The 27,451-nt window shown below is 38.5% G+C and overlaps 1 protein-coding gene across 1 annotated transcript in view; it reads right to left on the reverse strand.

Annotated features, from left to right (window-relative positions):
- The window catches only part of FLT1 (fms-related tyrosine kinase 1), a 163,818-nt gene that overhangs the window by 53,473 nt on the left and 82,894 nt on the right, over positions 1-27,451 (reverse strand). The window contains exons 12-14 of the mRNA XM_012642141.1: positions 26,091-26,199; positions 19,783-20,091; positions 14,853-14,999 (exon numbers count right to left, since the gene is read on the reverse strand). Coding sequence (XP_012497595.1) covers positions 14,853-14,999; positions 19,783-20,091; positions 26,091-26,199 — 565 coding nt within the window. The remainder of the gene's footprint in view (positions 1-14,852; positions 15,000-19,782; positions 20,092-26,090; positions 26,200-27,451) is intronic.

The raw sequence follows: 27,451 nt of genomic DNA on the forward strand, positions 1-27,451 counted from the left end.
CTTCTTTTATATCATTTAATAGTTTTATGATTTCTCTTTAAATATCTTGCTTGCCTTTAATTATATTTATTCCTGGATATGTTATAATTTTTGTTGTTAATGCAAAATGGTACTGGGTTCTCAGAAGGGTCACTTTATCTGAATTTTCTCTTTCTTTGGGTATTAGATGTTAGAATTAACATGAAGAACTTTGTGCTGCTGAGATAATTGAATTGTAGGCCTGCTTGCTTCTAAAGGGATAGCCTCAGTCATTTCCCCATGCTTATCTGTGTATCTCCCTGGCTTCTGATACTGAATACAGATTCTTCAACTGCTGAAAACACAATTCCCATGGAAACTCATTATTTATTTCTCTTTAACATAAGATAGTAAATCAGATTGAACCAACAGGGCCTAGATCAGGACTTGCAAATGCAGATGCCTTCAGGGGCTGGGCATGTAACATAAATGAGTTGAGGGTGAGATGATGCGAGGGGGACTATGACTTTGGAGCATAGAAAGCCTCTCTCCGTCTAAAATTGGAAGCCTCTACTTAGCTTGGGAATTTGGAAACTTGAGTCCAGTATTATCTTCTGAGTTTTAAAGAGAAGGCAGAAATCTGAATTTTTTATGTTAAAGCTCATGATTTTTGAATGTTGGCAACAAGATCAACTTACATACACTTACTGCGAGGGCCAATAAAAACACGTGGCTGGATAGATTAGACACAACTTTGACTTAGGAATGTACATGGGGATAAGCTTTTATATTTTTATTAAGCAAGGACCTTCATGATCTGGCCCCTCCCCACCGTCCTAGCTTCTGTGTGCATTATATCCCTAAGTGTATCGTTGGTATGAACTGTGCTGATCTACTCACAGTTCATGCTAAGGCTTGGGGACTTCGCACATGTTCCCTTGACACTTGGTTAACGTTTACTTGTTCTTTAATATTCAGCTGAAGGATTAGATGTTCTGGAAAGCATTTTCTGATGCTCTTAGACCCCTTCTCTGTTACTCCCATATAACCCTGTACATGTCTCTAAACCTGGTACTTGTCATTTTAGCAAAATTGCTGACTTTCTTATCTGCCCACTGCACTGTGGGCTACCGGAGAATGCTAACTCTGCCTAATTCATCACTGAGTCCTCAGTGTCTAGCGCTGTGATGACAGACAGCTGATCTTCAGTAAATGAGGAAATGACCAAATAAATGAAGACAGAGGAAAATGGAATAGAGGAGGTGAAGTAGGGGAGTGAGTTTTGCAATACCTGCTGAATATTATGACGCTAAACTAGTCATTAATGCTAACTTTCTATGTGTAGTATTGACTGATGACCTATATCATGTCCAGCTCTCCTCAGAATTTATAAAATTGCATGTCAGTTAATTTTGTCTTTTTAAGGTTCTAAAAGCCCCAGTGCCTGGAGCTTAGAAATGTAAACTCAGGTGGTTTCATGGGCTTGCTAAGACATTAGCCCCAAAGGGACAAGTAAAAGTTTACGCTGGGCTATATTTTAGGAACCTGTCGTGCACTCTGCAGTATGTGATGATGAGACTCAGTGCAAGAACCTGAATTACCTACTGTGTTGGTTGCTAACGGGGGTTGTGGGATCAGTTTGTGACTTTGTTTGGTCTGTACATGTATCCCTGGGATGTAGTCTAAATTTTAAATGTGTCCAACCCTTTTAATGGTCAAGGGACTTTGAAAATAATTTTATTTCTTCCCATGATACCTTAAGGTGAAGGACAGTCTTCGCATTTTATATATAAGCACCATATTGCCCAGGGAAGAGTATGGAATATAATTTTAATCCAATTCACCATTGAGTAAATAAATCTGTAGAGCTTTATATTCACCTGTTTGATTAAATAAATGTACATCATGTGTTTTCCTCCTGTTCCTTATACACACAAAAAATGACCTGCGGCTTTCCTAAATTGGCCTACTTAGCCTGACCAGTGACTCCTGTTTTGTTGCTCAGTTGACCATCTGTACTTCTGACTCAGAGAATCTTATGTCTATCCAATTTGGCCAAACTAATCTTCATCATCAAAACTGTCTTCTACGTTCATCAAAGTCCAATTCAGATCACATCTCTCCCATGAAACCTCCCCTGATCAGCCATCAGAAGTGCTAATTTGTATCTGATGGAATTTTATGCCATTCACATTGCACATTTATGAATTGACTTTGTACCTTTTATGTGTAAGTGTTTCAAAGGTGTGGACTAAATGTTGCTTATTTTCATTTTCTCTATAATATAACAAGGTATCTGGCTCAGGGTAGGTAATTAATATATGTATGTTAAATTTAATAGGATAAGAGTGAATTTTGTTTGTTATTGTTATGATAGTCTTGACTTTCCAACTAAATAAGCTCTTTGAAGTCGGCACATAATGTATTTTCAATAAATGGCAGTTATGATAATGATCATGATGTATACAGGTCCAGTACACAGTAGATAATCGCATCTTTAGGTTGGTAGCTCTGAAAGGAATTGATTAGCTAAGACCTGTAGCTGAACTAAGTACCAGAAGAGCATAATGTAGATTCAAGATGGCTAAAAGTAACCCAGGAAAGCTAGAGGCAGGATGTCTCATTGACCTCCCACGAAGGAGATTTTATATGTCCAGTCAAATTTTGGGGTTTGGAGAACTATATCTGGGGAAAAGAAATCCAAGTTTAGTAAAATGGCCAAGACTGACAAAATTGGAAAATGAAGAATGAGGACCCATTAAATGACACTAAAAAGATGAATGATTCCAGTGTTTCTAAAGAAGTCACCGTGACTTCTTCCTTCTTTATTGAGAATTTTACCCTAAGATCAAGTCTCATGGGAAAGCATTTGTGAATGTAAGAAACGAAGTTGGTGAAGTGTGGGATAATTTGAGACACTGAAAAGCAGTCTTACCATAATGTGCTAGCTGGAAGAGAATTATGAGGATGTTGCAAAACACATGTCTAAGGGAGACTTGGTGGGCAATGTGATCCCGAATAAGACTATTTGCTCTGTAGCCATGAAAAAGACAGAGAAAGAAGAGGAACACTTAGAAAAGAAAAAGATTGAAGACAGTGATGTAAAAAGCTGTGTAATATTCCTCTCCCTATAACCTCTGAATAAGGGAAGTGCCATAAACCAGGGTCCCTGCATTTGGGATAATGTCTATTGCTTCACTAATTTAACTTACACAAATGAGTTATAACAGCATAGTTTCCAAAAGCTTTCATGAAACTGTAAACTGATTGACCTGAAGAGGTTATGGTTGAAGTGAACCCCTTGAAACTGTACCAAAAACATACATATTTCTAAACATTCAAAAATGAAAGCATTTTTGTGCCCTTTCACTGTGAAGTTTGCTCTTGTTCTAATAAAGTATTTCAGGATAATTCGAGCACTTGAAGTGTATCAAGTGGTGCTAACTATAGTTATTGGCTACATAAACCTTACTATGGGCCAGGTGCGGTAGCTCACGCCTGTAATCCCAGCACTTTGGGAGACTGAGGTGGGAGGATTGCTTAAGGCCAGGAGTTTGAGACCAGCCTGGGCAACACAGTGAGAACCTGTCTTTACGAAAAATTAAAAAACTAGCAGGGCATGGTGTCACGTGCCTGTAGTTCTAGCTACTTGGGAGGCTGAGGCAGGAGGATCAGCTGAGCCCAGGAGTTGGAGGTTGCAATGAGCTATGATCATGCTACTGCACTCCAGCCTGGGCAACAGTGTGATACCCTGTCTCAAATAAGCACACAAACAAACAAACAAAACCCCCCTTAGCTATCAATTAGGTATATTTATAAATCGTAAACACACACATGTGAGCGTGTACATATACCTACATGTGCACACACATACGCACACACTCCTGCCCCAATAAATTCTTGTGGTATGTTCAGATTTGCTATAGCCTGTCTGTAAAGTTGGATCCATTCATACTGCAGGATATAAACATTCACCTAGAGTGGCCTTTCTGTGTATGATGAAGTAGCAATTCTAATGACCATTTTAAGACAGGGAAATACTGTTGCACTGCATAAGAGGTTAAAGTCAAGAAAGTGTCTATCGCTAGAGGAATAATTAGTCAATTGTGGGAATATATATCATATTACAGTGTATGGCTGCTAAAAAGAATGAGGTAGAACAATATGTATTGACATAGAAAGACCTCCAAGATATGATCCAGAAATGATAAAAGCAAATCATAAAACAATACATATGATATGACTTTAACTCAAATTTTGTCTCAGAAATGCTGGCTTTCTCATATAAGCCTACTACCCAGTCACTCACTGTAATCCATTATCTTATTTTATTTTCATCATAGCAGTTAATACTATCTGATTGTATACTTTGTATTTATACAGTAGTCCCCACTTATCCGTGGCTTCAGTTGACTGCCATACAAAAATATTAAATGGAATATTCTAGAAATAAACAATTCATAAGTTTTAAATTGGACCCCATTCTGAGTATTATGATGAAATCTTGCACTATCCCGCTGTCCCGCCCAGGAAATGAATCCTCCCTTTGTCCAGAAGATCCATGCTGTAGATGCTACCCACCCATGAGTCACTGAGGAGCTGGCATGGTTATCAGATTGACTGTGGCAGTACCACAGTGCTTATGTTCAAGAATCCCTTATTTGAATTAATAATGTCCCAAAGCACAGAAGTAGTGATGCTAGCAATTAGGACATGCCAAAGAGAAGCCATAAAGTGCCTCCTTGAAGTGAAAAGGTGAAAGTTCTCAATGTAATAAGCAAAGAAAAAAAATCCTATGCTGAGGTTGCTAAGATCTACAGTAAGAATAAATCTTCCATCTGTGAAATTGTGAAGAAGGAAAAAAAAATTGTGCTAGTTTTACTGTTGCAACTCACTCTGCAAAAGTTACCTGTGATAAGTGCTTAGTTAAGATGGAAAAGGCAGTACATTTGTGGGTGGAAGACGTGAACAGAATTATGTTCCAATGGATGGCAATTGGGTTTGGTGTTATCTGCAGTTTTAGGCATTCACTGGGGGTCTTGGAGTGTGTCTCCCATGGGTCAGGGGGTGGGGGCTACTGTAGTTTTGTTTGGTAAATGTATTGCCTGTATTTTAGAATGTAAATTTCAAGGTTCCCATCTTGTTCCCAGCACCCAGTATATGCCGATCCCTCGAGAGTTAGGTCTCAGTGAATATCTAGCGAATGAATGAATGAATTCCGTTTATATGCTTAAAAAAACCTCACATTTGTATATATGCACAGGTATAGGTAACACATGGAAACATCATTGACAAGACACATATCAAACAGTTAACATGTGCTGATTCTCCATAAGGGAAAATTTTCTAGTTTACTCTATTTCTGTACTTTGTGAACCTTTTATAGTAAAAATGAGTCCATGTATTACTTGTTGAATTAAAATGAATAAAATAATATTTTAATAAACAAAACTATAGGCCTCTTTACCATGCAAAGAGACATTGAGTGAAAGCTTCAAAGCTATATAGATCCAAATACTTAAACATCTGCAAAACTTTGTCGTATTGACTATGCATAGAATTAGATGTTTTTGAAGCAAGAAAAGTAGCTTTATACTTTCTGGCAATTTGCAATTATAGATTAAAGCAATAAAAGGACAAACAAAACCCATTCCTTCAGAAGACTGGCCCCTGTGAGATAGGGCTGCGTGTATACATGACATAGAGTGTATTTTCTGCATTTCATTTTGTTTTTCAATGATGAGCAGTTTAATTATGACCAAGTTGAATGAGATGGCTACTTAAACTAATATACAATCTTGATTGTTGAAGGCTCCTTGATAGGAGGAGCTTATGCAAAAATCAAGTTAACAGTTCAATATTGGGGGGTGGACTTTCTTGATTTGACTTTTTCAGCAGAGATTTAGAGTCATGCAAATGATGGGCTGAGTGCACTGAACAGGTTATCTGAGAGTATATTTGTTTACATATTGTCCTTCATCGAATTGGGCATAGTAGTGATCCCAGTTGTATGACTGTGTATGTGTCACTTTAGGCCTGATTAAACTGTTTTCAAGTTTGTGCTCAGGAGGAGAGATTTCCATGTAAATTCTGCACATGTGAAATAGAAAAAGGTCATTTAATTATTTTGCTAAAAGATGAAGGAGAAAGGATATCTAAGGTAGTGTATGAGTTTTCCTTCTTTAGTTATTTAGTCTTCATTGTGAGGAGGAATTTGTAGATTGGGGATTGAGACCCAATTTTAAGTACCCAGACACTGGCTCTTAGTTCTGGGGTTAGTGTTTTTGCACAGTGTACAGTTCCTGAGAAATCCCTGGGATGACTGCTGGGAAAGTATACCACCCCCACCCTTATATCCCCAAATTGCTTTATTTCTATTTTCTTTGATTTTCTTCATTCCCCATTTCTTTTTTCAGCCATTGGTCCCTGAAGCATTGACTGCCCTTCCGTTAAAATAAGCTGCCAATCTTGGCCATGCTCAAAGTACAGTTCCCTGTGTTGCAAGAGGTCACAGAAAAAATCAAAAGAGGAGGTTAGTTCATAGTCAGAAGGGAGAAGCTCCAATGAGTATGGGATTTCTGTTTGGGCTTATGAGAAAGTTTTGTAACTAGATAGCGGTGATGGTTGTGCAACATTGTGAATGTACTTAGTGCCACCGAATTGTACACTTTAAAATGGTTAAAATTATAAAATTTATCTGTATTTTGCTACAATTAAAAAAAGTAGAGGCTTTGTCTAAAGTGATGCTCACATTGGCAAATTTTCTAAATTTTTCATTTAGAGATTCAAGAGGACTTAAAACACATACACACACACACACACACACACACACACACACACACACACACAGTATCAAACAACTAGCAGGGGTCCTGCTATTCATATGAATAGATGTTAGCGCTACCTGATGTGTGATCCCTCATTTGGGTCTTGCTGTGACCAGCAGCTTTCTGGGCTGAATGGGGATGAGGATGTTATGTTGTAAAATGCATCCAAGAAATTTTCATTGGACAAAGCACTAGGTTGTGATATAATGCTATGTATGTCTGTATATGCTTATGCATGTAGGTGCAAGACCTAAATAAGCTGGAACTTACCAATAAAGAGATACATTTCGGGGCTAAGATTGATTCTCTATAAATAGCTTCTATTGATTTTCAATTCAAAATGGGACTTTACTCAGGTTTACTTTACTTTTCTGGAGGTAAATTATAGAACTCTGTAGCTATACTTTTCAGTCTCATAGAACTAGCCAAACATTAAATAATTGCAGAATTGCAGAAAGTGCATAAAGTAGCATTTTCCATTTTTTCACCATGTGAAGGCTGTGGTTAAAGTCAGGGTCCCTCTGTTGGTGAACGTCAGCGTAGTAGCTCTGAACTTTGGCAATGCCAACAGGTTAGATGATTTTCGTGCTGTTACGCCACTCCACTCCTTACTTGGTCCCACTTCTTTCTCCTCACCTTCCAAGGGGAAGTTTATCCAAGGAAAAGAGCTGAGCCTGGATTCTGCAGTATGTTCAGAGTGTGCCTCATATTTGTATTGTTGTTAGAGGTATAAATAAACCCTGAGGACACGTTTGGAGATCCTGGCAGGGGAGAAGAGCTACTTGTATATCCAGTAGCAAAGCTTGGTTGTTCTTGGTCTGGATGCAGAGACTCCCGGACCTTAATGACACATACTGAGTGTCATTCTCACTGGTGAGAACAGCTGCTTAGCTAGTCAGTCAGCACATCGACTTTGGCCTCAGCGGAGTTATTAAGTCGAGCAGCCGGCTCACCTTTACGTGCCCTGCCCTGCGTGTACCCCGGGAATGTACACATTTCTGTTCTGCAATAATATGTCTTCATTCTTTGTGTACCATAGAGGTAGATTTCATGAGAAAGAAAAGGCAATTACTAAAGTTTTGCAAAAGATAATTGACATTTCTGAATTTCATTATTACTAAGAAATCAAACAAAATGTCTGATTCCAATAGCGGGAGGGTGACAGATGGTCAGTTTATCACCCCTGGGCATTGACATCCTCATTCATCTCTCTCTTCTACTTTTCCTTAAGATCTTTCCGAGATCTGTGCAAACCACTTTACAATTGAGACGTGATTCTGTACCCCCAGGTACTGGCATGATAGGTCCCCTTGATCTGAATATAGTACCTACTGATGCAGATATTTGCGGTGATACAGTGACATGGTGGTGACAGGAAGGTTGTCCCTTTCAGGTCATTAGGTAAATACTTAATTCTAGTGATCAAGAAGGTCTCATTTAAGAAGGAATATTAACTACTGGGTTAGAGTAAGTAACTCCTGCTCCAGCCTCAGTTCTTTCTGAACTCTGTTGTTCTAGTACTATTGCTTTAACTTTAAAATATTCTAAAAATGTTCTGCTGTCATAGAAATTTAGTTTAAATAATAGTTTGATGATGCCTTCTTGGTTCAGGCAGGCTTTACTGAAAACATCTAAGGTCAGGATTGCCTTCTGTTTTTTAAAATATTTTCAGAGAGGGAGAGTTTGTTACTTTTTTCAGCATTATAATGATTCTCTCGGAAACTCCATTTTCTCTGCACAATCATTTGTGAGATGATTTGTGGTTGTATCTCAGCGCAAACTTAAGCTAGATGGGCCTTCTGCCATATCTGCTTTGCAAACCTACTGTAACTCCTTGCAGTGCCACTGTGAAGTGCGTTGCCAGCAGCCTCCCTTGCAGCACTTGCTCAGAGTGGCACAGCTTGAAATATTCCACAGCCTCAGTGGAGAATCTGGGAAGAGTGTGAAGTAGAAAGGTGACTTTTTGATTATTTGGGAGGAGCTGCCGGTCCTTTGGGCAGGTGGCCTAGAGAAGAAGTGAGGACACTGGGAGTCACAGATTGTCCAAGGTGACTTCATACCATTGTCCAAGTCTGGGTGCAAACTTTTAAAATTTTTAGCCCAACAGATATAAATGTTTCTAAAAGGAGTTCTGCTGTGTGTATAACCTTAGGAACCAGACCATACTCTCAAAGCCACCACTATCAAGTACAAGTTACTCCAACTTTGAACTTCGGTGTGGTGCTGTCTTGGTACTGGTCCCTTCACACTACACTTTTCTCTCTTGTCTCTGGTCCTGTGTATTGCACTCACACTAGCTTGAATGCTTTCTTTTCACCTGTCTCTTCAAAGTAAAATATGTCTTAAATTACCTTCATCTTTCAACACTTTGCACCTGTCAGTCCCTCCTAGTAGTTCCCAGTTGCTTCTTTACTCTTTCTAATTTGGAGGCTCTGCTAATTTCCTCGTTTCCTCTTTATCTCACTTCCATTCTGTATATACAACGAAAAATTAACACTTGAGAACCTACTGTGTGCTCAGTAGTGAAGTTGGAAAACTGAAGCACAAAGATGTATTTTTTTGTTTTCTAATGTATTACAGATATTTTAATACTGTGATTGAGCCACAGAATTTTCCACTTGCCCCATTTATGCACTTTATTCCATTTTTAGACCAATGGACGTGATAGTGAGTAGGACAGCACACACATGGGTGTTGCTTGAAGAAGCTGTGTTTCATTTAAACACATACATAGATTGATTACTTCAGAATTTGGGTTATTCAAATTTTAGCTTTTTTGTTCACTGCTGTATTTGCAGAGCCTGGCACTGTGCCAGACACAAGTAGTGCCTAATGAATACTTGTTAAATAAGTGAATAAATGAGGATTGGGCTGATACGGCATGAACTCTGGACCTTTTAAAGCTTAAAAGTAACTAGATTGGGGTTCAAGATAATTTTTAACTTTATGTCTAGTTTTCAAAAAATGCTTTACATATTTTTAATATGCTTTAAATTTGTTTAACAGCATGCTTTAAATAAACTAAAGTCTTCAAGAGACTTCATCTTTAAGGGTTAGGAATAAGAAGATATTCACTGTTTAAATACGCGTTTGTTGATGCTCACTAGGTCATTTAAAACTAGTACTTATTTGTTCCCGTGTGAGTTGAACTAACGTTTATTTCCACGTGCTCGGTGTTCAGGGTGCAGGCTTCAGAGTCAAACTCTGCTGGTTGGAACGTTGGTCGGCTGCTCACTAACTATGACCTGGGGCTAGTTGTTTCTCCTCTCTGTGTCTCAGCTTCCTTAGCCACTAGTCCGTAAACCAGGCATAATAATTTAGCAAACCCCATAGAATTGTTATGAGGCGTAAACAAATTAATATTGGTAAGGTGCTTACAGCAGTACCTAATAAGTGCTTGTAAGGAAAATAGATCTGTGAAATGCACCTACCTCATATGACAGTTGTGAAAATTAAATGAGATATTTCTAGAACACTTAACACAGTGCCTTGATACCTGGTGAATGTTCAATACATCTTTATTATTTTCAATAAAGACAACATATTAAGATAGTGTATCTAACTTCAAAGATTGTCAAAATAAACACACATAAAACCAGAGAACAATTAAACGATGTGCACAGTGGCATGAATTGTAAATAAACCTGAAGAATCACTGCCCTGGAACGTGCGAGAAGATCCCTCAGCACATCAAGAATTACAGCGAGATGAGAAGAGCTTAGAGGAAGGAGAGTCCTTCAGGCAGGAATCGAAGCAGCCTGTGGCCCACAGGACTGCAGGGAGAAGAGGAGAAAAGAAAGAGTGAGGAGGAGGAGGGTGCCAGGGAGTGGTGGGAAGTAAGTGGCAGTGAGTTGGGTGCCACCGTGCAGGCGAAGCCCGGAAAGCCCACAGCTTTGCCGGGCATTGAGTGGCAGCAGCAGAGAGCGCCCTGGGAGTGCAGGCATCATGGTTCGCAGGGCCCTTCTCTTCTTGCTGGAGTTGCTCTGGTGGATACTGCCTCTCCCGCCCCGTGCGTGTGCTTTCCTCGGCCTGCATGCCATGATCCTTTTTGTTCCTGCTTCATGCCCTTTGGCTCAAGAATTTACTACTCAGCTTTCATAACACTTTCTTGAAATTGCATTTCTTTTGGTGAATGGCTATGCCTCACTGAAAGTTTCTTCCTGAAAGGAAATGAGGAGGGAGGAAAAATCTCCAACTACCCTAAGTAGGCATTTTATGGCCACTTGTCTAGAGCCTGAGCTCGCATGTGTGCCCCACTTCCTCTCTCATATTTTCTTTGGAATGGGAGCAAGTTATCATTTAACACATAACAATGATGATGGACTGGATCCTATCAATGATCCAAGGCCACTAAAATGCCCTTGGTAGATACATCCTTTTTTGAGCTGCCAAGCTTTGAATGAAAGATGCTTCTCAAGTCTCTAAAAGATATACACTTTATTTTCAGGGGTTTAAAACTCAGTCTAGCTTGCTAAAGGCTGAATATATAATGAACTAGTTTTCAGTCTTTTCAGGCCGTGATCTTAATGTTCTTCCATGTCAGCCTTGGAACAACCAGTGAATCAAGGATTATCACCTTGGTTACCTTTAGTCATAGGTTTGTAAAAAGAAATAACCATAAAGGAGGTGGCATTTTTGAAGATATCTCTGTATAAAAACATAAGGGCTATAGTCATGGAACGTATTGCATCGGCTACTGCATTTGCTGCCTCAAATGGGAATATTACTTATGAAGCTTTATAGAAACTATATACATGTAGAAGATTATCTCCAGAATATTAAGAAATCCCTTTTCAAGGGGCTATAGTAGTTTTACAGAGTGAATGAATAAAAGGGAAGAGAGAGAAGGAAAGAGATACAATTGATGACAGCATAGTTGAGCTTAACAAATCTAATAGTAGCATACTAGAATATTTATAAAAGATTTTATATAAGAATTTATAGGACCTGTTTTAGATATTGTTCTTTTGAGCCTTAGAAGATCAAAGAAAGCTGGAAGGTGGTGGTAGAGGTATCTTTAGTATTTTGTTTTAGGGTTGTTTGACATTTGAGCTGACGTATTAATTAACTCTGACACTTCCCAGTGAATTCTGACAATTCACTGGACAATTTCTGTATAAATGAGGTGGGTCGGAGGTAGCATTTACCAAGCTATGACTTAGTTAATGTTTACTCGTCTAAACCTCACCACATCCCTGGGAGGTCAGTATTATCCCAATTTTATAAATAAGGAAATGGGGGCTTAGAGGGTAAGGACAAGTGAGTGGGCCAAATTCTTACATGACTCCGGAGGGCAAAGCTGGAACTCAAACCCTGATCTCCCCAGGACATCATAATCTTTCTCTGTTGGTGGTAGCTGCCTTGGCACATTCTCTTGCCTTGTCTATCCTCTAGTCCCATAATAGTCATGAACTTTCAAAATTGTTTTAACTCTGATTCCTTAACCCACTTCCAAACGATGGAAACTAAACTTGTATCACATTTACTTCTTTTAAAGAATCACTTAACATCTTATATTAATTTTTCATAAATGTATTTTGTGATCAAGTAAGTTTGGGTGGTACAGAACTGAAAACACAGTTTACCATGTTTCTTCTTTGGCTCTTTAATATGCTAATGTGAACTCTGAATCTCTAAGGGGAGGATATTGCACACATCCTTTCACAAGCTATTTATTTATTCATATATTCATTCATCCTTTTATTCTGGTAGAACATCTCAGGGGATTAGTTTTCCATGAAACGACCCATCTTGGTAGTGTGTCATCTTGGGCAAATCACTTTACCTCTTTGAGCCTAAGTTTTCTATTCTACATATTGGACTAAAGATATTCCAAAGGTCCTTAAGCTTTAAAAATTCTGATATAGGCCCCAACTCCACCCCAAATCCAAGCATTTGTACTACTAAATGAACTTGCCAAGGCTAGAATAAGATTTCCTGAAAACCACTATTCATTCATTGATGGAACATTTATTGATTGCCAAACTCTGTGCTAGGTTCTGAGGATATAAGACAAGATACAAATGAAACAAATAAGATATACTGTCTGCCCTCTGGAGAGGAGACACATATCACCTGGTGAGTAAAAACAATATAGTAAGAGAGCAGTAGAAATATGCATAGATAATACAGACACACATGAATTGGTGATTATTTTTAAAAACTCAGTAAGAGAGAAGTAGAAACATTTATAAAGACTCATGGAGGAGCTACCTTCTATTTGTGGGAGTTGTGTAAGGCCTTCTGGAGGGAGGACACCCAATCTGGGTCTTAAGGGATGGGTAGGCATTAGGTAAAGAAAGGGAAGGTACTCAGGCAGAGGGGACACAAGAACAAAAAAAGTAGAGGGAATTGAAGCAGCATAATGTGCGCGGTGATCTACAGGAGTTTGGCATTGCTAGAATATGAAGTTCAAGGCAGGGGAAGCTAGCAGAAAGCTGCAGGAGAAGTCGGGGGCCAGGTGTTAAGGGCCGTCTCTGTCAGATGTTCAAACTTTGTCAAACTGTGATGGGAGCCAGTAGGAGACTTGAAGCAGGGAAATGACATATTCTCGGCTGCATCTTAAACTGCTGTGTGGAAGACAGATGCAAAGAGAGAAAAGAGAGATAGGGAAACAAGTTAGGAGACCACTGAAGATGTTCAGAGGATAGATAATGAGTGCCTGAACTGAGAGACTAGTGGGGAAGCAGAGAAAGGGATGGATTTGAGAAATATTTAGTATGTTGTATGTATAACCTGCTCAGTCTGGTGATCGATTAGATGAGGAGGCCGAAGAAGGGGTCATCACCTTCTAGTTTGGATGATTAAGTATATGATGTCAGTACAAGAGGAAATGCTACTTTATGGAGAAAAATGATGTAATATGATTGGTTTTGGACCTGCTGAATGTAAGGCCTTTCTAAGGCATTTGTAGCTACCTTAAAATTTGGAGTTGTTCTACCACAAGCCCATTCAGTGCCTCAAACTCAAATGGAAGTTTCATTTTGAGCAGAGGACTCACATTTAAGGACAGCTCCATATTGCCACTTATTTGATTTAAGTTGTTGGAATATTGCAAATAAATGGCAATTTTATTTTTAATGCAAATATAATTATCAATCAAAATTATAAATAAATTCAATTTAATCTTATTTAACCATAGAATTATGAGGCAGGCAATAGATAGTGCTTATACTTATTGGTTTAAGTCTAGTTGTTTTTAAGAATACAGTCAGCCCTCCATATCCATCAGTTCTATGAATTCAACTAACCATGGATCAAAAATATTTGGAAAAAACATTCTACAAAATTCCAAAAACCAAAGAATTTGCCATGTACCAAATAATACATTGAATTCACATGAATGAAGTGATGTATAGGCATTGTATTAGGTATTGTAAAAGTAATCTAGAGATGATTTAAAATATATGGGAGGATTCATAGGTTATATGCAAATACTATACCATTTTATATAAAGAACTTGAGCATCCGTGGAGTTTGGAATCTGCAGGAGGTCCTGGAACCAATCCCCCATGGATACTGAGGGATGATTGTATTACTGTTGAAAGAAAATAAACCTATATCCACTAGTTTAGATTCTTTTTTTTTAACCAGTATGATAAAATATCATATAAAATAGTATTCTTTTTACCAAATCATTAAAATTGGTGTAGGTGAATTTAAAATATTATAGATCTATCTCTCTGAACTTTATATATGCCACGTGTTCAAAGCTTTGCAATACCTCAAGCCAAGAAACTAACTCTTCACTTTCCCCACTGTCACGGTGAACTGAACCATTTTCAAAGTGCCCCCTTCTCATTCCTTTCTGAATGCACTATTTCAATCTTTCCAGTTGGGATTAAAGATTCTGTAGGGATCTTTCTACAGGGTTAGGAATATGGTCTGCATAAGTAGTGGCACAGATATTCTGCATTTGAAGTTGATATAAGCATGAGCCAGAGCCCAATGTTTGTAGCTCTATCAGCAAGTGGTTCTACATATATTGGAAGCAGGTGATAAAATGTTAGGGGAAAAGGGGATGATGAAGGATGAGAAAGCATAAACACAAGAAACAAAATCTCTTACCGGGTTCTTGTTGTATTTTGTGGTTGTTTTTAAACCAAGTTATCTGAGGCTCTGGGACGCCGTTAGCATGACAGTCTAGAGTGGTGGAGCTGCTGACGGCCACTGTGTGGTCACTGAGGTTGCGCAGGAGGTATGGTGCTTCCTGATCTAGTGAAGAAAGAAAGGGAGTTGTGATTGCTTGCCAATTTTATTCTTTTGTTGTATATGCACACCAACGTTATAAGTATATAGAGAAACAGCAAAACTCAACTGTAAGATTTCATTCGCATTTTGTTCCCTAACTTTCCCTTCAGTGGTTAACCTACTGCTTCCTCTTTAATAAGGTGCTGAAATAAATTGAAATTTGTTAGGACACAGTAATATCAAGGACTACATTCTATATTTTTAGATTTCAATACAAAGGTTCTTTGCCTGGCCAACTAGTTTCCTTCCTTTTTTTGAGAGAAGCTTTTCTAAACCCAAGGATTTTGCATAGTAGTTGAGGGGCTATAAATCAAAAACGTGATTTTGCACATAGGCTTATAATGAATTTGTATATAAATATATGGTGGTGTAGTGATGGGCTAATATAATCTTGTGTGTATTTTTATTGATGTGTTTGTGAGGGCATGTTTGTGTCACTCAACTGTCAGTAACCTAAATCGTAAGGCAGCAGACCAAACAGGAGAATTTCTTGAACTTTGAAAGCTTTATTGATTATTTCCTTCCTCCATTCCCTTCCCAAATGCAAGCGACCAAAGGATTAATTCAAGAGGCAGAGGCACAGATTTGTGGTTTTTGCACTATATAATAGTACAAATATTATATTTTATATTATTTTCTCTTAAAACATACAAATATGATACAATACAATTTACTTTAATAAAATGCCAACCAATATAGTACAACAAAATGAATTTAATACATTAAGATGCAATACATTACAACATTAAAATCCCACACAGGAACAGCAGTACCCCCAAGGCCTCCAGTGAGTACAGTGTCTCTGTTTAATGAAGTAGTCAGTCAGTCCTGCTGATGTGTATACATTCTAGTTAGGTGGGTACTGGATTGGTAGCTCAAGCTCCCAAGATAAAAGAATAAAAACAACTCCTAATGTCTCTCCCACCCTCCCAAATCATCCGTTTCCCCTCTTGTTGCAAATCCTGGAACAGAAATCAAAAGAGTTTTGGCATAACTTACACATTCTGCGTCACTGGTTTCAATTACACAGTGTGAGCTTTCTCTGACCATTTTTGATTTCCTCATCTTAGTGTACTAAACCTGTGAAGGCAGCTTAGGAGTGATTACAACGCTACAAAAGATGATACATTGCAATGGCTTTGATTCCATGTCCCTGCAGGATTCTGCCGAGTCCCAAAACCTTTCTCTTTTGATTCCTGCAGGGAAACTCTCAGGATTAGCATTCATTAAAGCAATTTAGAAATCCCAGGTTAAAAAGTATATTATCATATAAATTTTATAACATGTTGAAGTAGTATAACATGGTAGAGTTACTATCTGTTAGGAGAAACAGATTTCTCAATAAATTTTAATTTCTATAGCTTATCATTAGTCTTCTCATTTTATAAAAAATGAAATCTGAAGGCAAAAAAGAGTGTTGAAGGAAGCGCTCTGATTTATAAAAACTTCTTCAAACATAGTGTGGAATAAGTGACAGCAACCACCCTTTTGCCTCTCGCAGCATGTCTTTCCTATCTTATCTTGCCCCCTAAGCAGAACCATTACGATATTTGTTTTTGCATTCTGTGCAATCTGTCAAACAGCTTTTCCTAATTGAAAATGCAACCCTGTATAAAAATTTAAATTTATGATGACTTGTACATGCTTGCTTATTACAATTTTGACATTTTTACACAGCAAAGGCTTCAGACATATCAGTGAAACATGACAAGATAATAAAGAACATTATCATTACTATTTAGTATCTTTCACAATGGCAAGCCAACTTCGAAATAGCTCATTTAAAACCCAGTTCACTGAGTTATACTTTTAATAGCTTCCTCTAGCACATTTACTATTTCCCATGCATTAACTATGATAAAATAATCTGTCATTGCCCATAGGTCTTATAAAAAGGAAGTCTGAATACGGGGCCCTCGACACCCAAATTATTTTCATAGCCACAAACTGTAACATTAACACAGACAGGATTTGGACTTCCCTGACAGGTGTATTGGAAAACAATGCTTACATAGAAGAGAACATTTTATTTTAACATTAATGTCATGAAGAACTCCCAAAGGCCCTATTTGTACTAAACAAACTTCAGACAATAGAAGCAGCAAAAAGGCTGCAGAATAACCATGGGACTCTCAATTAAATACAAGGCTCACATGAACATTCTGAAACACAGTATTATAAATTTTTCTTTGTACCCATTTCTGAAAAATGTTCTCCTGTGTTAAAAGGAGAGTCATTTTTGGCTAGTTTCTAAATGATCCATCAACCCAGGAATCATATTTTATCAATTCCTACTTTATACATTATAATAATCTATTTTGACATTTTAAACATGAAAGGTACATTGAACCTGTATTTGAAAACCTCGATGTTTAAAGTTACTTGATGGAAGTAGATAACAGCTTTCCAAAATTTAACAAATTTAGCAAAGTGTAGCTGATCCCTCCAAACTGAGAAAATCAGAATTAACAGGATATTTCCGCTGGTTATCAGTAGCCAAAGATAGCTCCCCACCAGGGTCTCTTACTTTTCAGTGTTATGGCTCCAGAGATCTGCCAGGTCCCACAGATGCAGAGCTTCTGCTCTCCATCTGGAATGGGGACTGAGGAACCAGCCTCACATCCCCTACTCCATCTCAGTCGTTCTGCATTTTAGGCTCTTTTTTTTTTTTGTCTTTTTCTTTTTCTTTGTTATCCTCAGCTCACTCCATACCCCAGGGAGTAACAAGAAACAAAACCCATCCAATAGTTTCTTTCTAAAAAAAAAACCTCTCCAGAAGGATTAATTACACAGTGAGCAATTAATTGCTCTATGGAATTCTTAAAATTATCTCTTGGAAGTACTTAAAATCATCTTCTGTAAATACTAACATCCTCCCTTCCCCACAAAAATTGCAGTAAGGGGAAAGAAATAGTAGGTTCTGCATGTCCAATTTGCCATTTTTTTCATAAGCGATCCCTAAATCATTCTATTTGCTTTTTTAGGCTAGCAAAACTTGAGGCCCCCACGTTCTGTGGTGCTAAGACATTGTTTCCTGAATGAACACACTAACTTATAATGAACAAAGACGCCAGGCCAAAGAGCCATAGGTAAAATTTCAAGATACAATTGATTATTCTTTCCTTTGGGCTGACAACTTCCAGGTGACTAATTGTTTTCAGAGCATTAGGGGCTCCATGAAACTGGCATTCTGGGGAAATGCTATTGTTTACTCTTTCACACTTGACAAAAGCAATTCCCACGTGAAAGACAAGTTTAGCGTGGGACACAGTCTGTTACCTAAAGGAGGAAACAGTCTGGTGAGTTCCCAAGCTTGAAAAGTTGTCATATTTGTCACCTCCTATTGAACTGCCCAGCCACTGTGTTTGTCAGCCATGGCTATTTTGGTCATTATAGTTTTTTTTTTCCTATAGTTCATGCAAGTCACATATAATGATCAATCATAAATTAGAGCAACAGAACAATGTATATTAAATTGGTGAACAATGAAAAAGTCACTTTTCCCTCAAATGCAAGCTTAAAACAAGATATTAATTACAGTCTCTCTTGATTTAAAAATGGCATGTATTTTTAAATGACTCTGAATTCTGCTTGCGTAGTTTTGCCATTTCTTAATCCCCATAAAAATCCTATTAACATTTGCATATGGGAAAAGTAGACTTTTTAATGGACAAATTTTAAATTTACATTTAGAAAAATGCATTAAACCTTTGGTTAAAGAATCCTTTATTTCCTTGATAAATTGATTGTGGTACACCTTTGGATGCCATTATTTTAACATGATAAGGTTCTTTAAAGGAATAACCAGGGAACAAGAAAATTTAATATTAAGGCATGATCCACTTTCTTACAGGTGCTGTTGGTAGCTATGCAGTCCAGTCAGAGGCAGTGAGGAGGAAATCTTTTGCTGGACTAGTCTACGTGGTACAAATTGCATAATTACCTAGATTGCAGGAGAGGAGGGAAGTGGATTTGATCTTGGTGGACTCTCATAATTCACACCTTGATAAAGCTTTACTATTTCCCAATTACACCAACATCTTACACCCCTGGGGCCCATTTTAGAAGCTCCAGTTTGAGATTAATGTGCTTAATGTAAAAAAAAAAAAGCATTTTCAAATAAATAAGCATTATAACTTGCTATCCAGGTGCTATTTACAAATCAAGAGCAGATGAAATAGTACAAAATAAAACCAGGCAGAAGTCCGACAGAGTCTCAAATTCAACTGTACTCATTCTGAGCTGGAAAATTAACTTATTCATGTCCATCTTTGGCAGAAACCAGCATTTGTTTAAATTATTCAGTTTGTGCAGCTTCAAAACTTAAAAATAAAAAGAGGTTGGCATCAAAGTGGAAGGAAAGGATCAGTCCCAAGTTGTTGCTTATCAGGCAGGAGGAAACAGCAAGAGCAAAAACACAAAGAATGCAGTGCAGGGATCCTCCAAATCCAAATGCGCACCAGGTTGGCCTCAGAGAGCAGACCCTTTGGCCTGAATGGGGAGCCCAGAGCTGGGACCTGGGGGGGTCTCATTATTACTGCTATCATCTCCGAACTCATTTTGGGAGGAGCATCTCCTCTGAGCCTGAAAGTTAGCAACAGTGACAATAAATCAAGATGATATGAGACAACTGTTACTTTTCAATGAGTCCTTTAATGTTTTACATTACTTTGTGTGGTACAATCATTCCTTGTGCTTTTAAATTTGGAGATCCGAGAGAAAACAGCCTTTTTGTTGCAGTGCTCACCTCTAATTGTCACTTCTTTCTTCTGAAGGATTTCTTCCCCTGTGTATACATTCCTGGCTCTGCAGGCATAGGTGCCTGAGTCTTCCAGAGAAACATTCTTGATGATGACATTAAGAGTAATGGAGTACTCTTTGGTGACGGCCATTTTTTGCTTGCTAATACTGTGGTGCATTGTTCTGTTATTAACCGTTCGTAGTAAAATCCAAGTGATGTCTCTGTATAAGAACTTGTTAACTGTGCAAGACAGTCTCAGGTCCTCTCCTTCTGTAGGCATTTTTTCCAAGTTAACATGAAATCCATTTGGCACGTCTGTAAGATAAGAATAAAGAACTTCAGTTCGTAGAAAAACCAATGTCTCATAATGAGATATTGAAAGATCTTAAGAATTGTTCCTACACAAATCCTCTCAGCATCAGCATTAAAAAGGATGAGTATTTATGTTTTTATTTTAGGGTAACTGATCAAACATGGTAGGTAGAACTTCATTCTATCAGAAATGAGGTAGGAAATGCAAAATGGGTCAGTTATCAGGATGGTACCTTCTCCTTATTTCCCCAAACTTGCTCCTCAAAGTGGAATGTTTTTTCCAACTTAGGATGCTCACTCCATTTCCCATTTCTTTATCATGTATAGTACTCCTACTGGTAGGTGGACATGCGAAGTGGTCAAAATAATGAAATAACATGAGAGCAATTTGTACTAAAAACCAAAGATGCATTTATGGTCAAACTTATCCAAAATAGCTTGCAAACAAGTGAGAATAGGAAGTCCTGGGTACATGCCAATCAATGCCACTTTGGTTCTCAACTTTTCTAGTGAAAAGCAATGGTCACTCACTACCCTCCTCCTGCTGCTCTCCCAGGTTACTTGCCCTGGTCTTTGTTGGCACAGTGGGCCAGAGAAGAACCAGCTGACTTGCTCAGGACCCCTTTTATGGTCATGGTTCTACTCAGACATAAAGAAGCAAAGATTTCTTCTGAAAATAGAATAATCTGGAATAATCTGGAAGAGTTGCCAGACTACAAAGTGGGTGTGATGGGGGATGGGGAAAGAATAATTTAAAAAATCAAATTTATTCTGAAAAACATTGTTAACATGTTCTGAAGATGACTGTGTCATTAAAAGCCACTTTTTTCAATGTTAGCATCTCCATCTCCCAAGCCCTTAGCAACACCCCATGAGCCCTCCTCCTCAGTATTCTTACCCTGGACCATCATTTAACTTTTGGGTTCCTTAGTGTCATTTTGGACCATTTCACCAGAGAACTTTAAAAAATCATTGGTTACTGGCCCTGAACTGACCTGCTCTTAAAGCCCTCCAATTGCTTAATACTAGTGGTGTATCTGTATTTAAGCAAAGAATTTGGGCCAACATTTTACAAAGTGCTTTGAAGATGAAAAGCATTATGTTATGCTATTCTTATTATTATCTTTTGCACACAAAGCTATAAAGAAACCTTTAAACCTTAAGGGGACAATAGTCCAAAATTAGATATCATATCAACTCTTTCCTAAATCTCACTTTGCTTGTTTTTCTGATTTTTCTGGGCTTTGGCTTTATTATAAAGTGTCACGTCTGAAGAAATGCCAAAGTATTCATTTGAAACCTGGGAGCGGGGGTGTTACAGTAGCTTATGAAGCTGAAGCTGTCAATGGTTGAAGAGAGAGGATACCAGTGGAGGTTTTTCTGCTTTTAAAATGAAAATCTTAGAATGTGCCAGGAGATGCAGGAGTAGCTGACAGTCATTTTTAACATAACAATAAGGTGTCAGAAATAGCTCCTCTAATTCAGCATCTTTTTATATTTGGGACATTTTCCAAGCATGAGGAGTAAAAGAGCCATCAACTTTTACACAGATACTAGAGCAGAGGTATTGTGCACTGACTGGTTGCAATCAAATCATTTCTTACACGACCACAGACTTTCCATTTATGAGGTCTCATCCTGGTAGTTAGAACCCAACCGAGCACAAGTAACACCATTGAGATCATGTAGAGAGTTTCTATTTACTTTAGTGATTTGAAACTTCCTGTGGAAATAGCTCACAGGTTTCCTGATGGAAGATTTTGTTTATCTTTGCCAAGCACCACCAGGAATCTCAAAATAAAATGCATTTAGTGACATTGGGAAACCAGGGAGATAAGGCAGTGCTGTTCCTGTTTCACCCTCAGTAATTGCTAACACACCCATAGTCATGCTGAGTGCCAGCAAAACAGCAAAAACACACATATAGGAAAAGAAAAGTACCAAATTCGTTTTGAGCCCTGTTTATTATATGGGGGACATGGTTACTGAAGCTAATTTGGTTTATGTTATCAGATAGCCTCGTGGAAATGATTATTTCCCAGTATAACCTCTTTGGTATTCTCTTTTCATCCACGGAAGATGATAAATAAAATGTCCTCAACTGTTTAATGAACCCAGAGGGATTTTCCCCTTAATTCGTGTTGATTTTTTTTTTAGTCTGTGTACAAAAACAGACCCAAGAAAGAATTGCCTTCTAACCCTCAACATGAAAATATAGAAGTCTTCCCACACTTAAGTATCTGTTGCAGATTCAGCACAATCATCATGACCACCAAATAACACTCATCCATCTAACGCAAAGCACATCCATGGCATCTTATGAGGTGTCGGGGAGAAGAATCAACCCTTGCTCAGAAGAGACATTCAACTTAGGGTTAGGTGAAAGAGTCATCTATTTATAAAGGTGCATAAGAGTAGACGTTTCGACCTGATTGAATCAGACATGTGGATTAAGTTCATGAAAGAGAGAGGCATAGAAATTTATAGGGATGAGAGGGATCATTTGTCAGATGGAAATAAAGAAGGTTTTACTTCCACTAAAGAATGGAAATAACATTCTCTAAAAAGAAAGTAAGTGGTTACTAGGAAGTTTGACTTGTTGGAAGTAGATTCCATGTACAAGTGAGTGCCAAAGTTTGAGGTACAGGCAGCTGAGGGTTCCAATGGCCACAGTTAACCAGTTCTCATCAAGTTGGAAGCAACTATAAGTTACTGTATTTTAAGGAAGGGACAACATGACTACAATGAGGTTCAGTAAAGATCCAAATCTAGAACTTTAGAGCATTAAAATTTTAGACAAGTACTTTTTAAAGCATTGTCCTCACTGAGTCAAGTAGAAACACTGAACAAATATTATGTTCATATTTTCAGAAAATGCACATGTAAGGTGCATCATTCCTAAGAGTATTTAGTCTCATCTCTAGTGAGAATAAATCTCATTAACAAAGACTTGAGGAGGAAAAAACAAAATAACTAGTTAAAATAAATAATAAATGTAATCAAATTAATCTAGTATCACTAATCAAAACTAGAACTTTTCAAGATCAGTAGAAAAGAATTCAGAGAAAGTATATTCCAGGCAATGGGGGCTTGATTGGCTCAACTTGTGTTCAGTTTTAAGATTAAAGCTCTTGGATTTCTAGAGGAAAAGTATTGTAGCTTCAAGTAGCTATGTTTGAATTGAATTCTCATTTTTCCTTTCTATGGATAAGCCTAGGGATCTAGAACAGGTTTCAAACCCTCCAGAGTTATAAATTGTATAATGTAGTGAGAGGTGGGAGGGAATTTCTGCCTGAATTCAGTGGGTGATCAACTTTATCAGCTGGGGCCCTTTCAGCAACAATATCATGCACAGAAATATGATGCAGCAATGAAAAGCTCAATGGACAGCCAGATGTTGATGCTGTAATAAATGCTAGGCATCGCTGAACTTTCCTTGGGAACGCTGAACAATAAGGAAATGAGCATGACATTCTCCTCTGCTCTTAGCACATCCTCTTATAGTACTGTCTTCAGACCCAGGCAAGAAGGGTCCCTGTCCTGGGCCTTTAGATGACTCCGTTCTGGCAGTCCCCCTGCCCACAATGTGAAGAGTCTATGGGGCAAAGTGGACAATGCCTACCCAGAGCTTGTGTCACTCTATTCCTACATCATGCTTGGGGGTCCTTGAGATTTCAAAATTCCCTATAAAGATGATCTCAAGTCTGCTTCCAGTTTGGCTCAGTCTTCTTCCCTCTTCCCTAGGTCTGGCCTCTTGAGATCAGACTGCGTGTTGGTGTGCATACCTCTAGGTCCGTCCAAGAAGTGGCCATGGGAAGAATTTGTGAGGGGCATGGGAAGAGTTTAGATGTATGGGCTGGAAAGACCACACTCGCGGGTGCATGGCCCCTTGTAGTGTGTGACAGAGTGAAGGGTGTCAAGAGGAGATGGATGAGCCAGTCCTTCCACATTGCCAGGTGTTACTACAATCTGCTCTGGAACTCTGAGTAGTCCTGAAGTTCTAAACTTACCCTAGCCTTTCAAGTCGTCATGAAAGTATATTTGTCCATAGGAGGCTGAAACATATAGAACTGCTTGTTTGCTTGATTTAGAACTTGTCAGTAGTTAGATACATGGTTTGTGGACCTCCACTGCTACTCTTGCCTTGGCTCTGAAAACGTCAGGGCAAGACTGTCCTCTTTGTTACTTACTCACATTCCACCCCTCTCCCTGCTGCCCCAAACTGTCATGAATCCTGCCTCTTTCCTTAGAGCCGCACTATCCAATATGGTACCCATGAGCCACATGCAGCTTTTGAGCACTTGAAATGTGGCTAGTGTGATTGAGGAACTGAAGTGTATTCATTTGTTTTATCTTATTTAAGTTGATTTAAATTTAAAAACTGAAGCAATAGTGTGCTACTTTTTAAAATTTTGATTACATGTTGAAATTGTAATATTTTGGATATATTGGGTTAAATAAAATGAATTTTATCTTCTTATTTTTTTTAATTTTTAAAAATGTGGTTACCAGAAAAATTTACATTACATATGTGGCTTGTATTATATCTCTATCAGACATCAATGGCTTTAGAGAGTCAGTTCGTTCATTACATTGCTTCTGCACACATTTTGATACTAGGATATGTGTCATTTATCATTTCTTCTTTGTATTCTTGGTGTGAGAATGGTCTTCCTAGAAAGACAAGGCTTCGTTGATGTCCCTTCAAGTGCTCAGTACAGAGGTAAACTGTACTGTCTAATGGTGCTCATTAAACTGCCACAAACTTGTGGAATGTTCAGGACAGAATAGGCATTGCTCGTGCTGCTGTGTTCTAAATCAGGCATACAGCGGCTATAGAATTGCTTACAACCAAATATAAAGAACAATACAAACTTTTGTATTTAATTAGTCCAAATCATCTGAGATTTATTAGAGAACCAGTCTGTGTGAGATCTGTCTGAATCCTTTTCTAAATAAGGCCTGTTTCTACTGGGAATGAATGCAAACATAAGTTCCCTTCTACTTCTCCAACATGAGAGAGAGACTGACTTCGTCTAGAGCGGCTCGGCTGTGCACCTCTCCACCTCTCCAAATCCCATTTCCTCATCTGGAAAACGTGGGAGCTGTAATACTGAGTAGCGTCCAGAGTCTCTTCCAGCTCTGACATTATGTGAGAGTCTACTCCAGGCTATCTCCCATGGCACAGCTTTTCTGGGGCGTGGCTCACTCGCCTGAGGCTCCTGTGATCTGACAACCCACACGTCTTATGGAGCTGGACCTGCCTGTTTCTTTCTGGAGACCCCTTGGCAATTTCTGCAACCTGACCCATGCAGTGTGGTTTCCAGAGGTTGGCAGACTGCCCAGGTTTCCTCAGCAATTGGGGGAGCGTGGAGCCAGACAATTGTTTTTATACTTTGAGCTACTTACTTCCTTCCTGTACCCATGGAGTGCCATTTGTGTACCTTGGAGGTTTTCAGATTTGCAGAGACCATCATATTTAAGGCTAAAAATTCTTAAATGCTATCAAAAAATAGCCCATTAACTATTGTTAACAAAGCTCACTTTGAGATTTCTATGGGAGAGCCTCATTCCCCCAAAAGTCTGTATTACCCTAAGTTGTGAAACAATTAGCTTCTTAGTTAAAAAAATACCATGTCATCATAGGTATTATAATTGGTTTCCTTGGTTGTTATTGAACAACTGCTGTATGCCAGACCCCATGCTAGTACTGAAGGGAGTTAAAAAATCAACATGCAAGATCCCAAATTCACAATCCAGTCTGGGAGGGAGGCATACACAAATAACTCTAAAAGAGAATTCAGGGAAATAACAGTTTAGGAGATCCAATGATGTAGAATTCTATTCCTGAGAGCAAGGATGAAAGTACTCAAAGTTTGACAATTCTATGAAATGCTTTCTTTAAAAAAAATCACTCAAGCTATAAGTACAATAAAAGCAAACAAGATTGAAGAGGGACTAAGGTCACCAGGCTATCTGTGGGTATAGGATATGTAGCTTACCTGTGATATAAAAGCTTATGTTTCGTTCCACAGTCCCTACTTTATTGGAAGCCATGCAACTGTAGATTCCAGAAAGTCTAGAGTCAGCCACAACCAAGGTACTGGCCGTCTGCAAAAGAAAAGGAAGCTTTAGCTAGCAATAGGACAAAGACCGATTTGAACATCCCTAAGCTACTTCAGAGCGTTGAAATGATTCAGCTATTCCATTCATTCAGCAAGGACAGTATTGCATGGGTAGTGGTTACCAGAAAGCTCTCCCCTTGCCGAGCCCCAGCAAGAATGGAAAAATAACAGGAAAGCAGGTCCTCAGGAGACCGGGGCCTATGACATCCGACTCATATGAGGGTTTCAATCTTATTTATCTCATGCTGCTGGCGTAACAATTACAGAGCCGAAGCTGAGATGTGGGACTGCACGTCCTACCCTACGAGGTGGTCAGTTCCACGTCAATGAGAGGAACAGGTGAGGCTGAGGCCTTCCCCTTTGGGTGACCTGAGAGCATGGATGCCATTTGGGGACGAAGCCTTCTCTGCTGTTTGGTTCTGTAACAGGCATGTTAAGTGAGCCAGGACAGAAGAGAAAGTGGCTGAATAATTTTTTAACGTGCTCAAATAATGTGGCAGGCAGCCTCCAGAGGTCCTGAAGGGGACTGTGTGTGTGTTTGTAAATTACGTAATTTCTCAGTTCTGTCAATTCCTAATCAGAAAATGAAGATAGAATTTATGAATTAATATAATAATACTGTTTCACTAGATTTTAGTGCTGCTATTTGACATCTTAGCCTCAAAGAAATTAGTAGTCAAGTTCGCATGAACTTGAAAACACTTTTCAAACTGTGATATCTAAAAAGTAGTGAAACAAAGTAGTGAAAGAAAAATTTAGACAGCTTAAAGATTTGCATTGTCTTCTGTTAAAGAAAAGAATTAGCAATATGAAATAAATTGTTGAGCATTCTTATTCTCTTTTTTTTTTTTTTTTTGAGACAGAGTCTCACTCCCTGGCTGGGGTGCCGTGACATCATCATAGCTTACTGTAACCTCAAACTCCTGGGCTCAAGTGATCCTCCTGCCTCAGCCTCCCGAGTAGCTAGGACTACAGGCGTGCGCCACAATGCCTGGCTATTTTTTTCTATTTTTGCTAGAGATGGGTTCTCATTCTTGCTCAGGCTGGTCTCGAACTCCTGAGCTCAAGCTATCCTCCCGCCTCAGCCTTCCAGAGTGCTAGGTGTTGAGCGTTCTTAAATTTAACCCAAGCTTGCATAAAAAGTAATGTATCTATATGAAAAAAATGAAAAAGCTAGTTTTTCATACCTAAAATTATGAAAAATAAAGTTGATCCAGTTACTTATAAATCTTTGCAGC

The sequence above is a fragment of the Propithecus coquereli genome, unplaced genomic scaffold, assembly GCF_000956105.1.
Source record: "Propithecus coquereli isolate 6110/MARCELLA unplaced genomic scaffold, Pcoq_1.0 Scaffold175, whole genome shotgun sequence".
NCBI lineage: Eukaryota > Metazoa > Chordata > Mammalia > Primates > Indriidae > Propithecus > Propithecus coquereli.